The sequence below is a fragment of the Polypterus senegalus genome, chromosome 11 (genome assembly GCF_016835505.1).
Source record: "Polypterus senegalus isolate Bchr_013 chromosome 11, ASM1683550v1, whole genome shotgun sequence".
NCBI lineage: Eukaryota > Metazoa > Chordata > Cladistia > Polypteriformes > Polypteridae > Polypterus > Polypterus senegalus.
In genome coordinates this window covers 167,530,980-167,557,470 of record NC_053164.1, presented here as the reverse complement: position 1 = coordinate 167,557,470, position 26,491 = coordinate 167,530,980, and the positions used below count along the sequence as shown (strand labels likewise).

The following is a 26,491-nucleotide window of genomic DNA, read 5'->3' as shown; positions in this document are numbered from 1 at the left end:
TAAAACAGACGATAACATTGTATAATGTTAACATTTACTGACCCCCCCCGGTGGAACTGAACAGTAGCATAGTGTGGGGGAGGTACGATCTCAGTCTGTCAGTGGAGCAGGACAGTGACAGCAGTCTGTCGCTGAAGCTGCTCTTCTGTCTGGAGATGATACAAGGACGATATGAAATTTGAAGCCGGAACTTCGAGGTTGCTAAACAGTAGCTTTTCCACTGCGCCATCTGCATAAATCAAATACAAAAACTTACTATTTGTTGGTTTAAACAGTGGTAAAAACAACAAAAGGAAGATAATCGAGTGACATAGCGAGCCGGAGAAACTCGAAAGCTCAAGTTCACAAAGTTGCACAGTGCCCGAAATAAAAAAAAGTGACATATCAAAGTTGCCGTGAAAAGGCGAGTCGTAGCCCACCGTCTGAGTGTCATATGAAAGCTTAGTATGGTACAGAGAAAAAAAAAGGCACACAGTGGGGGAAAAAGCACGAAATGTCAACTTTAATCTCGAAATTTCCACTTTAATCACGTAGTTTATTTTGTCATTAAAGTAGAATATCATAAACTTCATCTTAAAATCGTTTAATTTACTAGTTCCTCAAATCACATCGTAACTAAAGTAGCATGTTAAATTGCTTTGTTTGTATTTGAATTCTGTGTGTGTAAATTACTAAGTGCTTCCGGGCTTTCTCTTCCTCCGACAGGACACAGAATCCATTACATTCGTAATATTACAGCTCTCTGAATAATTAAAATACCGAGAAGTATACGTGATATCATTTTCATGAAGATAGGAGTTAAAGCATATTATTAAACATGGGAACACGGTGGCGCAGTGATTGTTCATGTCTCACGCAAGATGCTTGCTGCGCCATGCGCGATCTTCGATGAAATACTTTATTACAGAAGTACTGTCTCTTTCAAACGTACTAACCCCCAATTCCTGTCCTTACTTTTCTTTCTCCAAATACCCAATTGCCACACAATCAGCTCTGCAATAGATGTTAAGCCATCTGTAAGCTCAGAATGCCAATCATTCCTTTTAAGGAACATTGAAATATCTTCATAATGTTTAATTATTCTATCCATCTATCCTTCCAGTGTCGTGCCAGCCACAGCAAGAATAGAGCACAAGGCAGGAACAATCTGTGAACGAAGTTCCAGCTCCTGGCTAGCGCTGCGGCACCATGTAGTTAATGTTAAAGTTTTATATGTATAATATAATAAACATATTTTGCTGCATTTAATCTTAAAAATTATATTGTTATCATATGTAAATACATACTTTATAAAGTGGCTCAGGTTGTGCAATATTATAACTGTATCACAAGTTTACAGTGAGGTGATTATACTTATAAGTACAGACAATTCTACAAGGAGCACTTGATGGACTGATGGAGTGCGTTTAGAGTTCTTGTGATGAAACTGTTTCTGAACCGCGAGGTCAGTACATGAAAGACTCTGAAGCGTTTGTCGGATGAGAGCAGTTCAAATAGCAAATGGCTGAAGCAGCGTGTGCTTGATGCTGTATACCAATAATTCTCTTTCCGATCAGCTGCTGTACAGCTGTGATTCACACTCAGATACAGTGATATAAATACTCTGAGTGGTACAGTGAGAGTAATATGGAAAAAGATGATCCGATGTGGCAAACCCTAACGTGAACAGCTGAAAGAAGGAAAAGAAGATGCCGTGACAGTAACAACGCTAAACCAGTTATGGTATTTGGAAAAGTTTGACCATTCTGTGGACCATTATATTGTTACAGGTTAATTACAGTCAAATGCATTAAAATAATAAGCAATATGCTGGTAATTTCAGTGTATTTATAAAGGCGCGTCAGAGATGTAGATCTGAAAAAGAAAGATAAACCACACAGGAACAGTAGCACTACTTTGATGCTGGGTGCCGCCAGTCTGCAAAACCGAGCAGAGACGTATGACAGGGTATGAACTACCGTGGAAATGTGCGTGGCTTTACGCCAAGTTTAAGTTTTATACATCACGATTTGAACATGGAAATGTTCTTAGACAACATTTCTGTGCGTACGCACCGTTTATACATAAGGCCCCAGGACCAGATAATATTTACCCTCAAGTTCTTAAGGAGGTTAGTGAGTACATATATAAACACTTGACACACATTTTTAGGAAGTCACTGCACACTGGGGACATTCTGAAGGAATGCAAAATGGCAAATATTATCCTGTTATATAAAAAGGGTGACAGGGCATATCCAAGCAGCTATAGGCCAGTAAGCTTAACATGCATCACAGGAAAATTAATGGAATGAATTATTAAAGATAAGATTGAATAGCACATGTCAAGTACAGGAGTTTTACTGAACAGTCACTATGGGTTCAGATGAGGGAGGTCATGTTTTATTAACATGCTGGAATTCTATGAGGAAGCAACAAAAGGATATGATCAAAGTGGAGCATATGATATTATTTATCTTAACTTTCAGAAAGCATTTGGTAAAGTGCCACATGAGAGGTTGGGCATCAAACTAAAATAAGTTGTAGTTCAGGGTGATGTTTTTTAGATGTGTGCAGAATTGGTTCAGAAGAAGGAAGCATGTGGTTATGGTTAAATGAAGCTTATCAGAATTGGCTGATGTTGAGAGTATTGTTCCACGGGGGTCAGTGAGGGCCCCTACAATTTTTAACATATATAAATGATTTGGATAAGAATTTAAGTAACAAGCTTGTTATGTTTGCAGATGATAACAAGATAGGGGGATTGGCAGATAATATGGAATCTATTAAATCATTACAGTGGGACTTGGACAGCATACAAGCTTGGGCAGATTTGTAGCAGCTGAAATTTAATGTCAGTATTACACATTGGGAATAAAAGTGTAAGGTTTGAATACACAATGGGGGGTGTCTGAAAATGAAGAGTACACCTTATGAGAAGGATTTAGGAGTCGAAGTGTACTCTGTGCTATTAACTTCCAAAAAATGTTCAGAAGCCATTTAGAAGGCAAACAGAATTTGAGGTTATATGTATAGCATGATGTGTGGAGTACACATCCAGGGTGATTATGCTCAAGTTTTATAATGCACTGGTGAGGCCTCATCTAGCAGCACTAGAAAAGGTACAGAGAAGAGTGATTAGGCTCATTCCAGGACTACACGGAACAAGTTAAGAAGAAAGATTAAAAGAGCTCAGCATTTAGAGTTTAAGCAATGGAAGATTAACAGGCGACATGACTGAAATGTTTAAAATTATGAAGGGAATTAGTACAGTGGATCAAGACTGTTATTTTAAAATGAGTTCATCAAGAAGAAGGGGAAACTTATTAAGGGTAAATTTCACACAAAGGTTAGGAATTTTTTTCTTTACACAGAGAACCATAGACACTTGGAATAAGCTACCAAGTAGAGTGGTACACAGAAAGACTTTAGGGACTTTCAAAACTAGACTCGATGTTCTTTTAGAAGAATTAATTGGATAAGACTTGTAAGCTTTGTTGGGTTCAATGGCCTGTTTTTCTCTAGGCAGTTCTAATGTTCTAAGAAATTTAGTGTGTTCTCCAGTAAGACATTTTTTACTTTGTACCTATTGCATTTATTTGGAACTGACCAAAGAATTTAGTTGTATATTTTGTTTGTGTTCTCCTGTAAGATGCAAATCTTTTGACTGGTCAGAATTAAGATTTTAGTTTATTATACTGGATATTGCCATTTTATTTATTTGAAATACAGTTGTATAATGTTCTAGAGTACATTTGTCATGTTCAACTTCTGACAGACAATAAATATTTTAACCAAAATTAGCCTTATGTCTTCGCATCTCACTAAGGAGTAAAAAGGAAACCTTAAGCTTGACTGAAATAGTAATTTCATTTAAATAATGATATACATTGATAACGACTGATATGAAAAAAATTATCGTGATAAATTTTTTTTTCCCATATCGTCTAGCCCTAACCAACATAAATTAAACATTGGGAAAAGACTAACATCTTGCTAAGGTTTATCTGTTCATAAATCTTCAATATCCTCAAACTTTGCTATTTGTTGTAAAAGTACATATGACAGTGGTGCAGCTCTGTGTGTGCCTGGCGGTTTTCAAAATATATTTATAGACCCTGTGAAGAACTGGAATGTTGCGTCATCAAAGTGCTTTGAAAATAATTTTTGCAGCTTAGCATTTCATTTTAAAAATTTTCATGCTCAGTTTTAATATGTACAGTAATAATAAAAAAAAAAACAAATTAAGAGGTTCTTGTTACCATGCTGTATGTGTGAGTTGAAACACTAACACTAAGTGTACAAGGAAACATTTTCAAATACACAAAATGGAATAAACATATTTTTCTATATATTACATTTTGAAATAAGGAAGGACTACACCATAAATGTTATTTTTAAATATTTACCTGTGTTGGGTGGGGGACCTGGTTTGTCTGAATTACATGAGACTGACTACGATGAGAAGCAGGGATGACTGCAGGAGGTACAGAGGGAGGCACTGACTGCTGTTGTGGTGCAATGTAGTGTCCAATGAGATTTGAGGAAGGAACATGAGAATTCTGCTGACCTGGAGGCTTAAAAAAAATATATATATATAATAACAGTTAACTATCTTCATTGACCAAATCTTATCCACCTTAAGTAGAAGAAGAATAAAAAAAAAACAAAAAACTGACAGCTGAAGAAAATTGATACTATATTTGCAAATGGGGGACACTACTGAACTAATTCTGAACCTTTTTAAGTTCACAATATTATCCACTAGCGACTGGGAGCCCAATCGAATCGTGCTACAAATTCTACGTTTGTGAAATCTATACTTTCTCTGCAAAGAATTATTTGTTTTTTTAAGTCCTTGAAATGATTTTGTTACCATGGCACTGATTTGTACTTAAAATTGACCTTTTCAGCCGATGCAATGAAGAGCTTCCTGTTTAAACGGGGCTGCGAGACATGAACTTGGGTCCTCGGCGCACCCCATTTGATTTTTTTCCGGTAAACAAATTTTCAAAACAAACCGCATTTTACGACTCTAATCAGAGTCGGAGTAATAATTATGTTGGGGTGGCGGATCATGTCCTGCCAGTCCCCGACTGGTGCATGGTTGATTAACGTCAACCACAATTCGTCCTCAATAATATCTGTGTGATTGCACATGGCAATGCCATGCCACTGAGAGTTTTCACGCGGCAAGGCACGGGCTGCTCGATTTCTTTGAACCCGGGGCTGCATTTGCGGCTGCTCGAGCTTCTTCAGTCGCTTGTGCACAGCTGGCACAATTTCTTACAGCATTAGTAGCATTCTGTAGCGCACGTTTTTCATATGTCCTTTGTGTCCGATTTGCACGTTTTGTTTCAGTGTTAGTAGCATTTGTACCCACACGGTCCTCATCCGTTTGTTGTGCATGTTGTGTACGTCTGGTCGCATTAGCAAGTCTACGTTCCTTGTCAGTCATGTGACTTTATTTCCTATGCATCCTTTCTGTGGCCGCTGGTCTTCTGGCTGTGTTGCGATTGTCACACATTTTAGATCTGAGATCGGCTAAAATTTAAATAATGACCGTTGATAATACCCAGCCGTCATTACTCAACTTGCCAATAGATGTCAGAAGGACGGATGCCAAATTGCATGGTTCTAACTTGTATTGAGTCGAGGTATTGACGGGAACACCATACATATGGATAGTATCAGGATTATTTCTAAAACTTGGATAAGTGGAAGAGGATGGAAGGATGGACATTGAGAATTTTCTATATTAGAAATTATAACTTTTCACCACCACCGCTCACTTTGTCAACAATGTATATTAGTGTATTAAAAGTTTGGAATCAACCCGAAATGTTCATGTTTTTCATGTGTTCACCCTCTTAACAACAACAACAATGGTCCAGGGTATCAGTGTGCTATTACTTTTTGTTACTTGATATGGTCAACAGTATCACCTGTGATGTGATACAACATTAATGAAATTAATTTTAACACTACTTCTACTACCACTAATGATAAAGATAATAATATAAAACACAGCAGGCTACTACTGCTACTGCTATTAACAATAATATATAAAATACTTATACTACTAATAAAAATAAAATAAAAAATACTACTAGCAAACATGTTTAATAACCTTAATACAGTAAACAGGTTCAAAAGGAAACTGAATATATAGATATAAAAAATGAAAATGTGAACATATCACCTACACTTATGAGTTCATCTAAACTCATATTGTCTCTTCAATGACAGCATATAACAATAAGGCATTAACTAAATTAGTAATGTTAGCTTCCAATAAAATGAAACAGGTGAACTTAAGCTGAGCTATTTTTTCTTTTTATATGTCAAAGCGGCTTGCATTGTGCTTTTCCACAATTCAGCTAATAACTAACCAATAAGCAAGACGCCTACAAAAACTTTGTATGTTTTTACAAACAAATACACAAATGTGTCCTCAATGCAACAACACTCGGAGCACTTCATGTGTTGACTAACATTAGCAGCCTTTAACAACGTGTACAGGTCTTGAGGTCTATATGATGGTAATAAATCTTCAACAATGTGTCAGCTAGGTACTATAACATAAGACAATGTCTATTAACCCCTCAATATCAAAACTATTAAAGATAATGCTTGAGCAAGGCCATCAACCTGAAAATTGCTCCAGGGGAGCTGTACAATTGATGACCCTGCTCTCTGACCCTCAAACGTCATACAAAAAACACAACTTTCACTTGAGGAATAATACAGAGTACCAAATATTAAAGAAAATATATATATATATATATATATACACTTCACTGTTACTGTAGTAAACCCCAAGCTTTAGTGCAGTGGCAACTGATGTAACGCTTGTTAGCTCACTAGAAGCTGGACACATTTATATTTCTGAACACAACTGCATGTACAGCACAAGCTCCTTCTTCATGCTTTCATTTTTTTTTTCTTTTCTGTACACCTGATTGAAGGTGACTTAAAGCCGTCTCTCTGCTCAATAAAGGAAAATTATCATGACAGGTGACTGTCAACAACATTAAGCTGACGATTTATGAAACAGCAATAACCCCAATACTGTCAAGCTGCAGACCTCCAGAGCTCCACTCTGTTGAAAAGTTTGCCGTGTTACATTACACTTCAGTTATATCACGCAATACACCGCTGTACACATGGTTAAAATTACGGTTGTGGGAGGAGTTATCTGAATCAAGCCAAGTAAACCAATTAAAAAACGAGCAAAAAAAATTATATATACAGTCAAAGTAAAAAGTATGTGAAACCCTAGGAATTATCTATATTTATGTCTAATTCCATATAAAACATGGTCATATCTTCATGTCAGTCACAATAATGAACAAACACATTCTCCTATAACTAAAGATACACAGATTTTCAGGGAATTTTGACCATATTGAATAAATCATTCAAACTGTGAAACTGAAGGTTGGAAAAAGTGAACCCTAAGCTAATGCCTTTTTAAAAAGCTCATTGCAGTCAGAATTTAGCACACCTGGAGTCCATTTAATGAAACGAGTTTGGAGGTGTGGCCTAGAATTACTTTGATCAATCAAAAACACTATAAAGTTTGAGTTTGAGCTATGACAAGAAGCATATCCAGATGGGATTCATGCCTCGCACAAAGAGCTGCCTGAAGAGTTATGATCGAGAATTGTTAATCTACATAAGGCTAGAAAGGGTTACAAAGTCATCTCAAAGATTTTAGACATTCATCAGTCTACTGTTAGGCAAGTTTTCTATAAATGGAGACAATTTGGTATTGTGGCTACTCTGCATAGAAGTGGGTGCCCTGCCAAGATGACCCCAAGAGTATAACGCAAAGTCAGAAATGAGATAAATAACCACCCTAGAGTGACAGCAAAGGACTTCATTACTCAAAGAAGTCATTAGAACTGGCTAACATATCTGTTCAGAAGTCAACTATACACAAAACACTGAAGAAAGGAGACCATGGCAGGACACCAAGAAGGAAGCCACTGCTATCAAAAAAGAACATTGCTGAATGCCTGAAATTTGTGAAAGAGCATTTGGACACTCCACAATGGTACTGGGAAAATGTTTTGTGGAGTGATGAAACCAAAATTGAACTATTTGGGAGGAACAAGCAGAACTTCATTTGGTGTAAAAAGGGCACTGCATATCAACATCAAAACATCATCCCTACAGTAAAGTAAAGGGAACATCATGATTTGGGCCTGCTTTGCTGCATCAGGGCCTGGACAGTTTGCCATCATTGAGGGAAAAATGAATTCATAAGTTTATTAACAAACTCTCCAGGATAATGTGAGGGTGTCTGTCTGTCAACTTAAGCTCAGAAGAGGCTGGGTGATGCAACAGAAAAATGACCCCAAACATCGCAGCAAATCCATTGCACAATGGCTTCAGAAGAACAAACTCTGCCTTTTGGAGTGGCCCAGTCAGAGCCCAGATCTCAATCCTATTGAGATGCTGTGGAATGACTTGAAGACAGCCATACACAGAAGACAACCAAAGAATAGGGAAGAATTAAGGCAGTTCTGAAGGGAAGAATGGGCTAAAATTCCCCCGGACAATGTGTAAGTCTGATCTGCAGTTAAAGGAAGTGCCTGGTTGAGGTCATTGCTGCCAAAAGAGGGTCAACCAGTTATTAAATCCCAGATTCACTTACTTTTTCCACTACCACTGAGAACACTGAATTTTTTGTGTGTCAATGGCTTAACACTAGAATTACCAGAGCCTACGAAAAAACTTGCAGATCCGTCCCACCTTAAATCGCTTCTTACCTCTCCGTCAGCATCTTTTGTCCTTTAAATGTGTTGATAAGCAGCAAGCAGTCTGCTATCACATCCCCCACTGGCGCACAGTTTTCTCAGATCAAGTCTGTTTACCTGCGTGTCAGTTGCTTGGAGTTGTATAGAGTGAGAAGTCAAGCAAAATCACACCTTTTATAAATACTATATTGTTATTTGGAACACATGCATTTCATGTGTGTTCTGTGTTTACAACGATCTATGTAAAAACATTGTTAAAAATGTGTTTTCCATGTTTTAGTAATAATTGATAAAATGTAGACATGAAGTTTATAATGTGTGAAGCCTGAAGTCCAAATATCAAAGAAACACTTTCACAAAAGGTACAAATATAACAGAACAAGTGCGCTTTTATTCAAAAATATAACTGCAGAAAAATAACATGCATTAGGGTGCGACATTGACACACATTTACTACGATTGCTTCGGTGGTGCAACAGTATCAACTGTTGACTGGCAATCAAACCTTCACAGGTTCGATCCCTGACGAGTCTGTTTTGAGAAGTCAGCTGCTTTTATTCTTACTATTTTAGAATAAAAACATATATTTGATTTCTGTAACAGCTGGTGTAAATGCATGATACTTGTAAAGGTTAGCTTTGTTTTTTTTTTATTTTAAATTCAGTTTTATTTTCTCTGCCGCGTTCACGATCCTACCCTCCAATCTGAACCCCCCCATCTGAAACTGCTGTTTTCACATAAAGACACGCTATAGCTCTCTGTAGGAAGTAAGTAAATAACATTCGATCTGGCTTTTATGTAAGTAACATATAAATGTTGATGTACAAGTATAACAAAGTAAGTGCACTTTTATTCAAGACTACAACCAAAGAAAAAAGAAACTCACAAGTACACTGCAGAGCTTCCTGTGTTTGAGCGACACGGGCATGCTCAAAAAATACATGTGTAATGCCACGAAAATGGCACGCAGACACTTCAGTTCGCAAGCATTGGTACGAGAATGCAGCCAGGCATCTTTATAGGGCACATACACCGTGCAGATGTTATTTATTTGGATTTATTTACTTACATCCTACAGAATGCAGAACTATAGCCAGACCCTCCACCAGGGGCATCTGTAATAGAAATTTACTTCAAATTAAAACAAAAAATATATCAGCAGTTCAGAAAGAACCATGCAGTTTTAAATGCTGTTTATTGAACATTGCTCTCTTGGCACTAAAGCTGTTTTGGTAAATGATATATATTAAGTACAAAATCTGATCTGTGTCTTTTCACTGAAACCTGGCTTAGTAAATGTGACAGACACTGTTCCCCTAGCTGAGGCGTCACCAGATGGATACTCGTTCCTTCATAAGTCTAAAGATTCTGGTCGAGGAGGAGGACTTGGAATAATTTATTATAACAAAATGCAAATCACGTCTAAAAATCTAGGCAACTTTACATCCTTTGAGATATTCATTTTAAATATTAAAACAGATTCCAACACAATTATAGTGCTAGTCTACAGACCACCAGGGCCATATTCATTGTTCATGACTGAATTTAGCAACCTTCTGTCTGATTTGGCTATAAATTATGATCACGTAGTTCTGATGGGGATTTTAATGTACACATTGATGTGGAAACTGACACTTTTAGCAAATGTTTTACTTATTTGTTAAATTCAGTAGGATTTTGTCAAGGTCCAACTCATAATCATAACCACACATTAGATTTAATTATAACTTACAAAGTTGAAATTCAAAATTTAAATATTACTCCATTAAATGTAGTTATTTCCATCACTTCTTAATTACATTTGATTTAGTTCTGCCCATGCCAACACACTCTCAGATTAAAACAAAGACAGTGCAACATCTAGATTGTAATTCTGCTTCAAAATTTATAGATACCTTGAGTAAGTCGAGTGTAATTGTGGAAAACCATTTAGATCAGTTAACATCAAATGTAAACGTGGAAAACAATTTAGATCAGCTAACATCACATTATAATGTGACCTTGAGAGATGCTCTGGACACAGTGGCTCCCCTAAAACAAAAGTGATCAAAGCACATAGAAACTCTCCCTGGTTTAATGAAAACACTCGAGCTCTTAAATTAGAGTGTCGAAAACTGGAGCCAGATGGAGAACAACAAAGCTACATGTCTTTCAAATTGCATGGACAGAGAGTGTTAATAAATATAAAAAAGCCCTCTTTAAAGCTCGCTCAGAATACTATTCTACATTAATAGATAGCAATAATAAAAATCCTCGGGTACTGTTTAGAACAGTGGCTAAATTAACAAATGGGAATTCAGATCAACAGTGCAAAATACCAACAGATATTAGCAGTACAGACTTTATGAACTTCTTCAATGAGAAAATTAAAAATATAAGATCCCAGATCTCAGCATCACAGTACAAACCAAATACTAGCTTAGCAGACCCTGGTCACATTGCATTCAGCACTTTAATAATTTTAATCCTGTAACTGAGCAGGAAGTCTTAACTTTAATTTCTAAAATGAAGCCCACTACTTGTTCCCTAGATCCAGTGCCAACAAAACTAGTAAAAGTGCAATGGATGTTCTTGCAGCCTATTCTAAACATTATCAATAGTTCATTATTGCATGGCACAGTACCTGATGCACTAAAAGTGTCAGTCATTAAACCATTACTTAAAAAGTCAGACCTAGACCCACACATACTAAATAATATAGGCCTATTTCAAATTTACCATTTCTCTCTAAAATACTAGAAAAGTAGTCGCCAGTCAGCTTCAGTCACACCTTACGCATTACAATTTATTTGAGAAATTCCAGTCTGGTTTTCGCACTGGTCATAGTACAGAAACGCACTAACACGGGTTGTAAATTACATTCTGATATCCTCTGATGAAGGAAACTTCCACTGTAATTATGTTGTTGGACTTAAGTGCAGCATTTGACACCATTGACCATTCTACAGTATTTTACTGCACAGGCTAGAAAATGATGTTGGGCTTACAGGCCTTGCTCGCTTGGTTTAGTTCTTATTTATCAAATCGATTCCAATATGTACAGAAATGTGCTGACAGTACTCCATTGTTATACACAGAAGTTCAATATGGTGTCCCAGGGCTCAGTACTGGGACCTTTACTGTTTTCACTTTACATGCTTCCACTGGGATCTCTCATTAGGAAACATAATGTTAATTTTCACTGCTGCAGATGACACCCAGTTATACCTTTCATTTAAATCAAATGAAGTTTCTCCGATGTTGTCTTTAATTAGTTGTGTTAGTGAATTAAAGGAATGGATGAATGAGAACTACTTGTCTTTAAATACAGATAAAACAGAGATGTTAATTGTTGAGGGAATGACGCTGATCACAGCAATATTTTGTCATCATTTAACTCAGTTGGAATCCCAATTAATTTTACTGAATCAGCCCGCAATCTAGGAGTTATCTTTGACTCTAGCATGTCATTTAAAGCATATTACAAAGTTGTCCAAAACATGTTTTTCCATCTTAAAAATGTTAGGAAATTAAGGCGCTTTCTAAATAAACAGGATTGTGAGAAATTAATTCATGCATTTATCTCTAGTAGGATTGACTACTGCAATGCGGTGTTCACTGGCTGTTCAAACTGTTCTCTATACAGCCTCCAGTTAATCCAAAATGCGCTGCAAGAATTATTACAAGAACAAGAAAATATGAACACATAACTCCAGTTCTTAAATCTTACACTGGCTCCCAGTTAAGTTTAGGGCAGATTTCAAAATCCTCCTTTTAACATATAAAGCATTAAATGGCCAAGGTCCGGCTTGCTTGTCTGAACTCATCATGACTTACAAACCTGAGCACATTAAGATCTCAAGATGCCGGTCTGCTTAGGATTCCAAGGATTAATAAAATAACAGTGGGAGGTCGAGCTTTTAGTTACAGGGCCCCTAAACTGTGGAATGGTCTGCCTGCTTCTATAAGAGATGCCCCTTCGGTCTCAGCCTTTAAATCCCGGCTGAAGACTCACTACTTCAGTTTAGCATATCCTGACTAGAGCTGCTGATTAACTGTACATACTGCATCTCTGTTGTTAGTCATTAGCACTAAAACATAAGTAACATGATGGTTATAATATATATTTTTTTCTCAGTGACTCAAATACAGCGCTATACATTATGTTGCTGCTGTTAAGTTGCAAAATTTAAAAAATACATATATAAATGACACGATACATTTTAAAAGTCTCACATACCATCTTTTGTGCCGTCTATTTTTTTTTGCAACTTCACAACGGCGACAATGTATAGCGCTGTATTTGAGTCACTGAGAAAAAAATAAAAGATACAGTGAAAACGTGTATGTGATTAAAGTGGAAATTTCGGCTTTAATCTCAAAATGTCCACTTTAACCTCGTAGTTTACTTTATTATTAAAGCAGACCATCGTAAACGTCATCCCAGTTTTTAGTTGCTACGAGCTTCTTGGACCTGACAGCAGGTAAAGCAAAAAAATAAAAAATAGACGGCACAAAAGATGGTATGTGAGACTTTTAAAATGTATCGTGTCATTACGATCAGGAATATGCAACGCTTGAATATAAAAGCACCACGAATGCATCTGTACGTCAGCATTTTGCTTCACCACTTTGAACCATTCATCAAACAGCAAAGCGCGCACATCGATCCCCGAAGGATCTCCATAGAGGCTTGCTGTCACATGTAGATAGTAAACAGAGACTCTGACGTCACGTTCCGACTTTTAGCACACTGCGCCCCCCGACTTTTTGCTGGTACTGCAACATGCGCACGCGTCGCATTCATTTCTGAGGACCTGCTCAGAGGACGCGTGAAATGAATGCTGGAAACGCGTGGCAGCCATGATGCGGGCGCGTACACGTTCTGAGCGTGAAGTATAAATCAGCCCTTAGTCGCCATTGAACAGTGGAGTGTGATATTTCCACCCCTGCTCTTTAGAGGCTGTTCATGATGTTACAAACTGTTGTTTCAGGGAGTTTCTTTACTGCTCTCACCATTTGTCTTTCATCAGTTGTTGTTGTTTTCCTTGGACAACTGGTTTGACGCCTGTTGCTCAGTACACCAGTGGTTTCCTTCTTTTTCAGGACATTACAAATTGTGGTACTGGCTGTGCCCAATGTTTTTAAAATACCTCTGATGGATTTTCCCCCTTTTCTCAGCTTCAGAATTGCATGCTTTTCTCCCATAGACATCTCTCTGGTCTTCCCTTCTATACTACAAATGCAGTCTTCACAGATGAAAGCAAAAGCTTAAACTAAGAGTAGATATCCAGGGTTACTTTATAACCATTTCATCTTATATGACACACCCAGGTAATAAGAAACCAATGTCGCTTGTCATGTTCTAATACTTTTGCTCACTTCAAAACGTGGGTGGTCTGATACAAAATGTGCTATGTTCTATGTGGTTTAATATATCTAAATGTAAATATCATGGAATAAAAGCTGGAACTCGGATCTCTCTTCTCATAGTCATCTTTAGAACTGACAGACTAATGTCTTTGATGTGCAGCAAAAAACAAATTAATTGGCCTTGCTGTTCCAGTACTTTTGGAGGGGACTGTATATCTTTGACAAATAATGTAAATAAAACATCTAACTTTGCTGCACAAATAATCTCCCATGATATTCATTTCTCTGTTCCTTACAGACATTTGTCTTTTGTGCATTAGTTGCTGCTAAAATAATTGTTTTTAACAAGAAATCTTTGATAATAAGTATTTCTGTTGCATATTTCTCATTTACAACTTGTAATAAGCTTCTTCAGTTTCTGGCAAGCTAATGACTTAACCTGAAGAATTTACCAACAATGCTACTATTGCATTGCAACTATAGACAGGGGGTGAACAAAAAAAAAACAAAAAACACACAAAGGTGGAGATTTCAAAAGCAAACAAAAAGTGTCTAGTGTGATGCAGTCACTTTGTCTTAACAAAACTTAAGGATTGGAGGGCGAATGCCACAACAATAATCGGCCTTTATGGATGGAGCGCTCTGAACAAATCGAGGCCATAAATTACTGTATAACGTCAGTTACACCTTGCCTGATGAAGTGGCCTTAGCTGCCTCTAAAACTTGCATTTGTAATCTATTTAGTTAGCCAATAAAAGGTGTCATTTCACCCTATTTTATCCTGTATCAATCTATGGCTAACACGGTACAACACTCTACTGCAATGTATAATGTCAGTGGCAGACAGCACTATCTCGCATGAACACGCGATCTGGGAAAGTATTAATGCTACCTGGGATGTGAAAATGAAAGAATATGTGGATGAACAGCTGAAATGCCCGGAAAGAGAAATAGCGTAGTGTTACCGTGTTGGTTTGGTAAGAGGTGGTGGGGGGTTTTGATGGTCATTATCACGACACTTACACATTTAAACTTCCTTTCAGCCATTGCGTGTCCTTCCCAAGGTTGAGGGCCAAATATTCAACTGATAAAGGCAAGACAGCTAGATACATTAACTGATGAAAAGGGCTTATATTAGCGCGTCCCACAAAGGGCCTGCGAAGAACTGGTGGCAGGTATCTAAAAATGGACATCAGAAAGTGAAGCTCCTTCCATAAGCCATTTCTACCTGCCTTCCTCCCTGAAGAGTATGAAGTGGAGCTTGAAGAAAAGCTCTGGTTCATGGTTCAAGAGCCTTCATAAGACATAATTTTGGGCTTTGAGCCTAAAGTGGCAGACAGCCAGGACACAGAATGAAACTGTCCATTGCACTAATTCCTGCAACCCTCGCTTGGCTAGTTGAGTCTGGGATGTGGTGAGGTCTGTGGAGGACCAGGTGAGGGTGGGTAGAAACCAAGGGTTACTGGGCTAAAGCACAGGCCACAAAAAAAAAAAATCCAGTACACAAATATGCTCCAAGCCAAAGCTCACCAGACTGAAGCAGACCTCTCAGTCATATAAACTAAGGCTCCCCTCTGGGTGATCTTTGTGCAAGTGAGGAGTTGGGATATGAAAGTGGTAATTGATACGGGTAGTCATTATACTCTCACTTAAACAGCATATGGCAGGAGATGGTCCAGCAATTAACTCTTTTAGGGCTAATTTTTTTTTTTTTTCTTATCTCCCAGGGCTGAATATTTTTCCAAAAACTAACATTTTTTAAAAAAGAACACAAAGCAATTGTTTAACATATCAAATCAACAAAAAATATTTACTTTTGACAAATATTACTGTCTTGCATGTTGTATGAGCCTGCATACTCTATGATTTCACATACATATCACATACATTTTACACAGCAAAGTCCTGCAAAGTCTGATCTCGGTCCAAGCAGCCAATTTCAGTCATTGCCACATTGCACTGCTTACAATACGTGTTGCTTTGGTGCCTACTTTTCAATTGTCTGTTGCTGCACTTTCTCACATATATTGTTAGTGTGTGATGTAGAGAGACAAGTCACCCTTTTGCCATTGTGCCATTCCACTGCCACCAAGTTTTCTGCCCGCATGAAAACCGTATTGTCACCTCTTTTCATCTTCTGAAACTTTATGAACTTTATGCATGGCATTATAGCCCGGCTCACTCCATGGGATTTGCTTCTGTTTATTACAGAAGTGAATAAAACTTTGCAGCATCACGTACCTATCACCAGGCTGCATAACCTGTCCAAAGCCACCAGGGGACAAAGCACGTTTGGACCAATGCTCCCTGAAGTTATATCACCAGTTCTGTCCCATCTCTATTTGTAATACCACAGCACGCTTCATCTCGTCTTTGTTGTGTGTTTACACTTTGAAAAATGAGAATGCGATGCAAACGCAGCCCGCGATTGAAAAAATTTCTCTGCCTACCTGTTTATCTCGTCTGACGGTAGCTGAAAAGCAGCATCAGGAGAGAGCAGCCTGAAGTACAGCAGCTGGTGATCTGTCGGTCCAACAGCGAGCCATGCCGTCTTGTGAAGTCCGGTAGCCAGATCGGCTCTCAACGGATCAATGTCTGTGTATTTATCCCACGCGAACCTTGCTGTAGATGCATCGGCTGCGCGAAGCGCTCAGCTGGCAGCAGATCTGCTGGCGCGGCATAGGCTGGTGTTTGATCAGCTGATTCCAGCTTCTCACTCTCTTGCTCAATCTCCTGATCACTGTCAATAAAATCCGATTCTGAAAAATCAGAGTCCGACTCCGCGATAATGCGCAAAACATTGTCATTGTCTGCCGAGTGTTTTCTTTTCTGCACTCGCTTCACTCCATTGTCACATGTCGATACCATCTTGCCATTGTTTACATTTCGCAACTCACGCACACGCTAGGATTAGTTGCCGAGTCAACGAGTCTATTATTCTTCCAAGCACAGAGGGAATGCCTGTGACGTGACAGTGAGATTTGTCGCCATTAACAGCTGATTATCGCCCTCTATCCCTGGATGTCGACTTTAGTCGACATTCGCCCTCAACCCCTCCTGTCGACAAAAGTCGACATCCACCCTAAAAGAGTTAACAGAATTAACATCAGCCTAGTCAGTCATGCCATTTGGTTTAAAGAAAATGCTGGAGACAGTTTTCAGAGGATAATGGAACAAATCCTAAAGGGGTTGTTGGGACAGATCTGCTTTGTCTATATTGACTATGTCATCATCTTCTCTCCTTCTAAAGAAAAGCACCTTCAGGACCTTGATGAAGTCTTCCAGAAGCTGCAGCTTGCACACCTGACGCTGAACATGGGTGTCACTTTTTTCAACCCTAAATCATCTTCTTGGGGCATGTGGTGTATGGCCAAGAAGTGCACGTACATCCTGAGATAGTTAAGGCTATCTAGAAGTACCCCTCACCCACTGACCTAAAGGAACTGCAACAATTTCTTACATTATTGGGTTGGTAACACAAATTCATCCCTAGTCTGGCAGACATCACAGTCCCTCTTAATCATCTAAAGAGGAAAGATATTCCCTGGGAATAGACTGCCAAATGCCAGGAGGCTCAACTAACTAACGCAAGGTGGCATTATCATTGTTGTCTATCTTGGCACAACTAGACCCACTACTCCCCTGTCAGGTGCAGCCATACACCAGCAATGTGGGACTCTGCACCATGCTAACCCAAAAAAATAATAATGAGGTACAGGTTACAGCCTATGCATCTCAGGCTTTGTGTGTCGCTGAATTCAGCTATTACACCTCGGAGAAAGAGTGCTTGGTGGTTGTGTGGGCAGTGGGGAAATGGCACCATTTCCTGGAGGGGGTTGATTTTGAGGTGTACATGGACCATAATGTTCTGACCTGGGTGTTCAATCACCTGAAGACATCCTCCCGGCTAACCAGGTAGACACTAGGCCTACAAGGTTTCTCATTTAAAGTCTTATACCAGAAGGGCTGTGAAAACATTGTTCCAGATGCCTTATTTTGGGGACTATCAATTCCAGGGATGGTTTGCCTGGCAGCTGATTGGGGTCTATTTCCTAACTTGTCTCTGGACATGGTAGACATAGCACATGAACAATTCATCAGTTCCATGTGCCATGAGCTTAGGAAGGGGATGACTCACCAAAAGCTAGACCACATGCATTTTGTTGACCTTCAAGGAAATTTGTATAGATCAGTTCCAACTACCCTTAGAGCACGGGTGTCAAACTCCAGGCCTGGAGGGCCACAGTGGGTGCAGGTTTTCTTTCTAACCCTTTTCCTAATCAGTGTCAAGTTTTCACTGCTAATTAACTTCTTTTGTCTCTATTTTAATAGCCCTGTTTTTGAGGATTAAGTCTTCTGAATTGATTCTTTTCTACATTAAATGACAGTCAAACAGAAATAAGACATGAAACGAGCCAACAGATGACCAACTAAATTGGGGCTTCAAACTCCAACCAGTTCCTTAATGATAAGCTGATTCTTGCTGTTAATTAAACCCATTATTCAATTCCATGGCTTGTTGCTGCTTTTTGATTTCCAAAACTGTTCATATTCTTTTTTTTCCTAAGAACTCCTAAAATGTTTTGGTAACCTGAGGGATCAACCTTATTGAGACCTTCATCTTTATTTTCAGATTTTGTTTGATGGGTACAGGTGAGCTGGTAATGTCCTGCTTGTTTTATATCTCATAGCAGAATACCCGCGCTTCGCAGCGGAGAAGTTAAAGAAGTTATGAAAAAGAAAAGCAAACATTTTAAAAATAACGTAAGATGATTGTTAATGTAATTGTTTTGTCATTGATATGGGTGTTGTTGTCATATCTATCTATTTATATATATATATATATATATATATATATATATATATATATATATATATATATATAGCAAAATACCTGTGATTGGCAGCGGAGAAGTAAAAAGAAAAGGAAACATTTTAATAATAACGTAACATGATTGACAATGTAATTGTTTTGTCATTGTCATGAGTGTTGCTGGCATATATATATATATATATATATATATACACACACACACACACAGACACATATATAAATATATATAAATATATATATATATATATATATATATACACACACAGTTATATATATATATATACATATATACACATACTGTATATATACACACACACATATATACATACTGTATATACACATATACATATCTACATATATACTGTATATACACATATATATACAAATCTACATATATATATCCACATATATATATATATATATATTAGGGGTGGGACTCTATTAAAAAAATTAATCCAATTAATTAGAGGCTGTGTAAGAATTAATCTTGATTAATCGTATGTAATCGCACACGTAAATTTGCCCCAAATCGCAAATGTTTTTTTTTTTTAATTTAAAAGTGTTTTAGTGGGCGACAGAATCAAATAATAGACATGGACATGAATATTGTAAACTGAAGCTGTTTTAATTTCTGAAAAAAAAAAAGCCTTTAAACTGCATTTGAATTCAAAACAGAAACAAAAATATCATCCCTGGTTAAAATTGGGCAGACTTAAAATAAAGTGGTAGTTTAAGTACTTTAAGTAGATTTTCAGAATAGTATTGTCTTTAAATAATAATAACCAAAATTTCAACATAAAGTGCAGTTTTTCTTCTTAAAAAAATAAGTCAGAAACATAAAAGGTAATTTGACCAACTTAATCTTTAAACTCTGAGTAACATTAGCCAAAATTATTTTGTACATTAGACTAAAACAGTGTGATCATTGAACATTTTATAATTAGATGTAATTAGAATTACTAACGGTCACGGAAGTCCAATGATCCCCAGTAAGAGCCACAAAGTCCGCTTTCTGTAATGCATCTAATTTTGCTTGCTTTTCAGTGTGCACAAAACCATGCTTTTATCAAGGCTTCGCTCGGGTAGTCGAAATGATCAGTCGTAGGAACACGCTTTATTCCGATTCTAACATTTTTGTAGCTGTGATGTGTGCATCAGTGTAATAGATGTACCAGGAAATCATGCATTGACAAAAGTTCCCGTTTGCTTGGAATTGAAAGTGTGATTAAATGCGTTATTTTTTTAACGCGTTATGGAGTACATGCATCGAAGCTTCTCAGCTGTGCTTGTGCTAATAAAGGGAAACATTTTAAAAATAACGTAACATGATTCTGAGTTAACCGAATATTTTTTCATACGTCCAAAACCAAGGAGATGCGAAGGTAAAATGAATCGGTAGCGTGTACATACTCAGTGCATCCCTCTCGGAATTGAACCTCGAATGTCGGCATTAGAGGCGAAGACTCTACAATTAGCCACAGCGTGTGGCTTGTCTATGCGAGTATGTATGTAGATCGGGTATATATATACATTTATATATATACCCGCGTATCGCAGTGGAGAAGTAGAAGTTATGAAAAAGAAAAGGGAACATTTTAAAAATAACTTAACATGATTGTCAATATACAGTAATTGTTTTGTGAGTGTTATTGAATGTTGCTGTCATCAAGGATTTGATTATCATTATTTGTTTCAATCAGGGTCGTATTTGTACGATGTGTTGTGTTCAAGTTACATTCCGTGTTTGTCAATCGTTGTAAAGATAAGAGGTTTCATTCATCGATTAGTTTCTTACTGCATCAATAAACAGCTCGTCTTCCTCTTTATCTGAGATGTGACAAACTGCATGCACGGGTTTTTTTTTACACTATCTTCCTTTAGCGGGACATTCACTTTTTCCACCGTGTGCTTTGTTTCGCAGTAGCGCACTTATGAATATGATTGTATGTATCAGACGCGTCATATTTTTTTGCTTCCTTCTCAATTGTGTAATTTGGTTTTTGTTCAGCACTCTTTGGAACTGTTGCTTTTGTCTGTGCACTGCGTCAGTTCACGTGAGCCGCTTGGTGTTCTTGCATCGAAGGTTCCCAGCTGTGCTGGTGCCATCTCGTGTAATGTCAGCTAAGACCTGGCACTTAAAAGTTTCTCTCGCAGTTTCAATGAGTCTGTGCCAAACACCACCCTGACCATCTCATCTTCCTCTGCATAAGCACAGTCCTTCACACGTGAATATTTACCGGCAGTGTTTGTATTGGATTGCCGCTGATGGACGGCCTTATATGGGCAGGCACTAAATTACAAACGCTAGTGGCAGCCTGTCTATGAACTTAATTTAATATAAACTTACGGTTCACGCCATGCTTTGTTTATAATACAGTATATCATTTTTTGGAATACATGCATTTCATGTGTGTTCCGTACATACAAAGATCTGAGTAAGTGTATGATGAAAGGAAATGCTGAACACATACCTAAAGCAGAACATTTTTCCATGTTATACTAAAAAATGATGTGAAGTGTACAGTACACTTTTGAAATTCGCGGGGGGTTACGTTCCTAGAGCACCCGTGAATTGTGAAAAACCGCGACTTATGGATGTGGTTAAAAAAATGTCTATTGTTATAGTTTAAACCATAAATATGCCCCCAAAACACTTCATTTAATTTCAACCTCAGCTTAATACATTACCTAAAAAAAAAAGAACGTAAAGGTAAACCCGTATACTGTACAATACTGTACTGATATGTCACCCGGAGTGCTAGAATGCAAAATACCAATGTTACCGCTATATGTACTGTAATTCATGCAAGCGCGTTTTCATTGCCAGAAGCCTTAGAAGGTGCAGGGGGTTTAGATGGCATCTTGGGGCTTTAACACTTAAACTGCCACATACTTGGGGGTGAATGCATCCCTGGACTCCAAATACTTTTTTGCTGCACTTTTTAAGTAAACGTCACAATTCACAAAGAAAAAGTGAAATTTTAATGGAACACTTTTTTTCATGCAAAAAGCATCACAAGTACTGCAACACTATCATTTTACACACTTCCAATGAACAGTAAAAACTATTTAAAACAACTACTGGAACAATATGTACAAGGTGGAACTGACACCATTGATAAAATTCAGTAAATCACAGAGCCAACTGCGCTTGAACTGGCTGCATGCAAGCACACAGAGGTAAATGCTGATGCAGGCAGACTAGTCTAGTGCAGCGGCTCAATACCATAGACAGTGAGGGTGCAGTGCTGCAAAGGCCGGCAGTGGTCATGAGCTGGCTGCTTAAAGAATACATGGCACTGACTGATCAGCTCCGGAGTGCAGGTAAATTGCACTGGGAACAGGCAATAGCCTGTTGCGGCGTTCAATGAATGTACGTCACTAAATATAATTGGTTCCTACGTGCTGGCAAATGGCACTGGGAAACGACTATAGCCGGTTTTGGCAGTTTAAGGATTAAGAAGAACAAAACGGAAAACATGAGAACACTCAGCTAGAGATGCGTCACAGGGCAGCAGTCAGTCAGCAGCAAGGAGAAGTGAATAAAGCTGTAGCGGTCCAAGAAGACAGTGATTTATTTATTTTTATGGTGGAGATTCCAGTGACGCACCCAGCTTTGACCTGACCCGCACGCACTCAGAAATAGAGACAAAAACAAAGCAAACCGGTAATCAAGCTGCAAATAAAGAATGTAGTGAAAACAACGATATCACCCCTGTTCCCCTTACGGCGATTATACATTAAATACAACAAAGCATCAACAAAACACGCACAGTAAAGTCCATGAGAAACAGCAACAGATGAAATGTAAAGATGAAGACCGATAGTCCAGAGATCCACATGTTGAATGGAAATGTAAAGATAGTTCTACCAGTAGATCCTGAAATGGTGCAGATGGGTGGACGGGTTCAGGAGCGCGCCTTTCTTCACAGGATGGCAATGAATCCAGTTACAGTCCTTATGTGCACAGGCAGACAATCCAGACCCCAACCACGAAACGATCCAGGACAAAATGAATAAGTACAGGTAACCCAACAGAAGGCAGGCAGAGAGACAGGAACTTTAAACACAAATTACAAAAACTTTTTTTTCTTTTGGTCACCAGCACCCTTTTATAAAAGCTGCGCTGACATCCTTTGACTCCAATTGTCCCTGCACCCTCAGCAGAAGACCAATCATAGCCACTGCAGGGACTGCTGGGAGATACAGTTTCAAATTCTAGTAGAGTACGCTCTCGGATTGGCTACTTTCACCATCCCAAGCCGCGTTTTCCTCTACGGTTGCTTCCTGTTCTCTCTACAGTGCAGTATTGCAACGAAAAAAGCCATAAAAATTGTGGAGGATATTTGTGATTTCCACTAACAATTATTAGTTAGGTTCTAAGGAAAAATCCTCAAACGACTGCAGCCGCGAACCCTGAACCGCGTCTTCGTGCGGATATACTGTATAATGTGTGAAGACTTTAGTCCAAATATCAAATAAATACGTGCGCTTTTATTCAAGAATATAAACAAAGGAAAAAAAATTGATTTACATGTGGCTGTCAATGAGTTAAAAACTCAAACTGAAATGTCAGTCGCCAGGAAGTTTATACGTATTCTTGAATAGTACAGAGGTAAGAAACACTGCCTTATAACCTGAAGGTCCCGGGTTCAAAACTGGACGCGCTCTGCGTTTTGAGTAGTAAGCTGCTATTATTATTATTACTATAAAAAGTTTCTGCTTTAGGTATGTGTTCAGCATTTCTTGCCTCACATTTCCTTTCATCCTACACTTACCCAAATCTTTGTAGACAAGGAACATACATGAAATACACATTTCCTTTCATCCTACACTTACCCAAATCTTTGTAGACACGGAACACACATGAAATACACGTACTTCAAATAATGATACACTGTATTACTTATCCTATACAACTCCAGGAACCTCACTCACAAATAAGGAGCTTTGGCTGGGAAAACTTTTTGCCCAAGCTGAGCTCAGTGAAGGCGGGGGATGGGACAGCAGGCTGCTTGCTGCCAGTGCTGATTGGCACATTTACAAAACAAAAGGTGCTGCTGGAAAGGCGCAAAGGTATTTAAGGTCGGCTGGGTTTTTTCATAGGCTTCAGAAATTCTAGTGTTAAAAAATGCAAATCTATCATACATGCAACCAGACACCACACGGAGACATCAGTTGAAGTTCAGGAGTGTCCAACTACCATCATGGTTTTATTCTAACCTCTGTAATTAATTAGCAAAAAAAACTAGTCTCTAACTTTTGCCTTCATTTTAATTGACTTGCTATTTAAAACTCACACCCCTTAATTTGTTTTTTTTCTTAATCAGCAGCTAAACAATAATGAGATGCAAAATGAGCCAACATATTACCAGCTAGCCTTTGCCCATCATGCAATATTCGAAAGAGAGGTGATGGTCTCAGTATTAACAATCTACTCAGGTCAGCGAAATATTGACTGTGCTCTTAAAAAAGAAAATCAACAGCTTAGGAAAAGTCTGGTGAGGCAGAATGAGAACACCAACAAACCAACGAACTAAATAAAAGGTTTAATCAACAGAAAGAATAAGCTTCAAATTTAGAAACTGGTTGGAGTTTTTGTCTTAGCTGGTCATCAGTTGGCTCACTTCACATTTCAGATTTGTCTGGCTCTCATTTAAGAACCAATTAAGAGGACTGAGTGTTAATTGACATCTTTTCAATTGCCCTGTCATTTAACGCCAGAAATTGGTAAGAAGGTAAACCTGCCGCCACTGTAGTCCGCCAGGATACGAGTGGGACACCGCTGAGTTAAACAAGCACAAACTTCTTTGGGACATGAGAGGACAGCAGAATATGTATTAACTAAAAAGTTGTCGTGCTATCCTGTTATGATGAACAAGCTGATCACTGCTCAATGTATTTTGAAAATGTGATTAAATTACTACTGACTGGCACTTGAGTATATTGGTTATTTTAAATTATGTGTGACTGTAGTGCATTTTAACATATTCACCGGTAATGAAATTTACCAAAAGTATTCTTGTACAGTACATCTGGACATGAGATACACAACAAGCATTAGAGGTCTTTCACAGCAGCATTCTGAAAGCTTATAGTCATGCACCGATTTACAGTCAATTGACCTGAGACCATCCGTACTTACAGCATGAGGGTCATAGGAAAATGACATATGCCCTTTGGTTATCATGTACCTGCAGCAGCAATACCAGCCACAGAATGATACACTCTACATAGAAGTGGTGATGGTGTAGCTGCAGAAGTAGCAGTCTCTCGTCTGTCACCTTTCCTGTACTGATGATGTACACAACACATGGCCACAGCATAGCAATATGTACCATAATGAAATAAAAATAAATAAATCATTGTGCTCGCAGAGTTCCACTCCTTGGGGGTATTGACAGGACATGCCACAAAGTTTTTTTAAATGGCATCTCTTGCTGCTGGCACGTCTTTTTTTGTTTGTTAACTTTTTCCTTCCATCAAGAAGACAGAAATGCCTTTTAAATAGTAATAAATCTTTCATTATTATTATTTGACAGGGGCTTATACAGTATGTTTCCTGGCTCTTGGATGGACTGTTAAGGTTTGTTTTGATCAGTGCTGCTCTACGTTGCTAATTCTTATGCATTCAGCCCGCACCACCTTCCCCTACATATTACCTGCCATGTGAATGCAGAGAAAATCTTTACAGAATAACCAATACTATATCTCTTTTCACATTTACTTTGCTTAACTCAAAGATATATCCAAGGCATGCAGGAATACATGGGATAATTTCTTTTCATTTGATAAGGAGGAATGTAGTACTTTTTCAACAAACAGGTAAAGATATCAACAAATGTATCCATGTCTTAACATCTCACTCTCAGATACAGCTACAATTTTATAGTTTGTTTCTCTTTCTTGCCATCATTAGCTGACAAATTCCCAGACAGTCTACACTGAAATAATGTGAGGTAGCACAGCAAGGTCACGTAAGTCTCTGCAGAAATATGCAGGGCACATTCAAGACTGATGTCTATACACACTCAGATCAGATTTAGAGAACTTTTGGAATAAACAGGACAAATCAAAAACAGGAAACTAAAAGCATTCTGGTAGTCTTTGTACTGAAGACAGGACTCTTGGCCAATAAATGACAAGAGGAGGAGGGTCTTCAATTCAAAAAATCATTCCCATATGGCTTTAGTTTACAGTTTAGGATGTGTATGCCAAGTATTCCAAAATAATTATTTAAAAGTATTTTAGCAAAAAAAAAAAAAAATCATTTGAGCATACCAATGGATAACATATGTGGATTATGTGACGCTAGTAATGTGAGATTTTCTCTCTCTTTTTACCATGGAATTTTTCAAATTGTTTACCATTGTGCACTGGATCACTTTTGGCTTCTATTATGTCAAATACTTTTTTCTCTACTTTCTGCATGTTTTTCCCTCGGTGACCACTACAAAGTACATGGTATAAGTAGCATACAAAGAAAGTATTATTTTTGGGTGGAGTATTCATTTACTCCTAGCTCTTACAATAAAAAAAGTTAAGAAAAACAAGTATTCACT

The 26,491-nt window shown here is 38.0% G+C and overlaps 1 protein-coding gene across 6 annotated transcripts in view; it reads right to left on the bottom strand.

Annotated features, from left to right (window-relative positions):
* Positions 1 to 26,491, bottom strand: part of LOC120539703 (serine/threonine-protein kinase WNK1-like) — a 332,709-nt gene that overhangs the window by 131,657 nt on the left and 174,561 nt on the right. For 5 of the 6 annotated variants that reach the window (XM_039770078.1, XM_039770079.1, XM_039770080.1 and 2 more), the window contains exon 11: positions 4,388 to 4,555. The exons of the other annotated variant lie outside the window; for it this stretch is intronic. In XM_039770078.1, the coding sequence (XP_039626012.1) occupies positions 4,388 to 4,555 (168 nt within the window). The remainder of the gene's footprint in view (positions 1 to 4,387; positions 4,556 to 26,491) is intronic. 6 annotated transcript variants of the gene reach the window in all.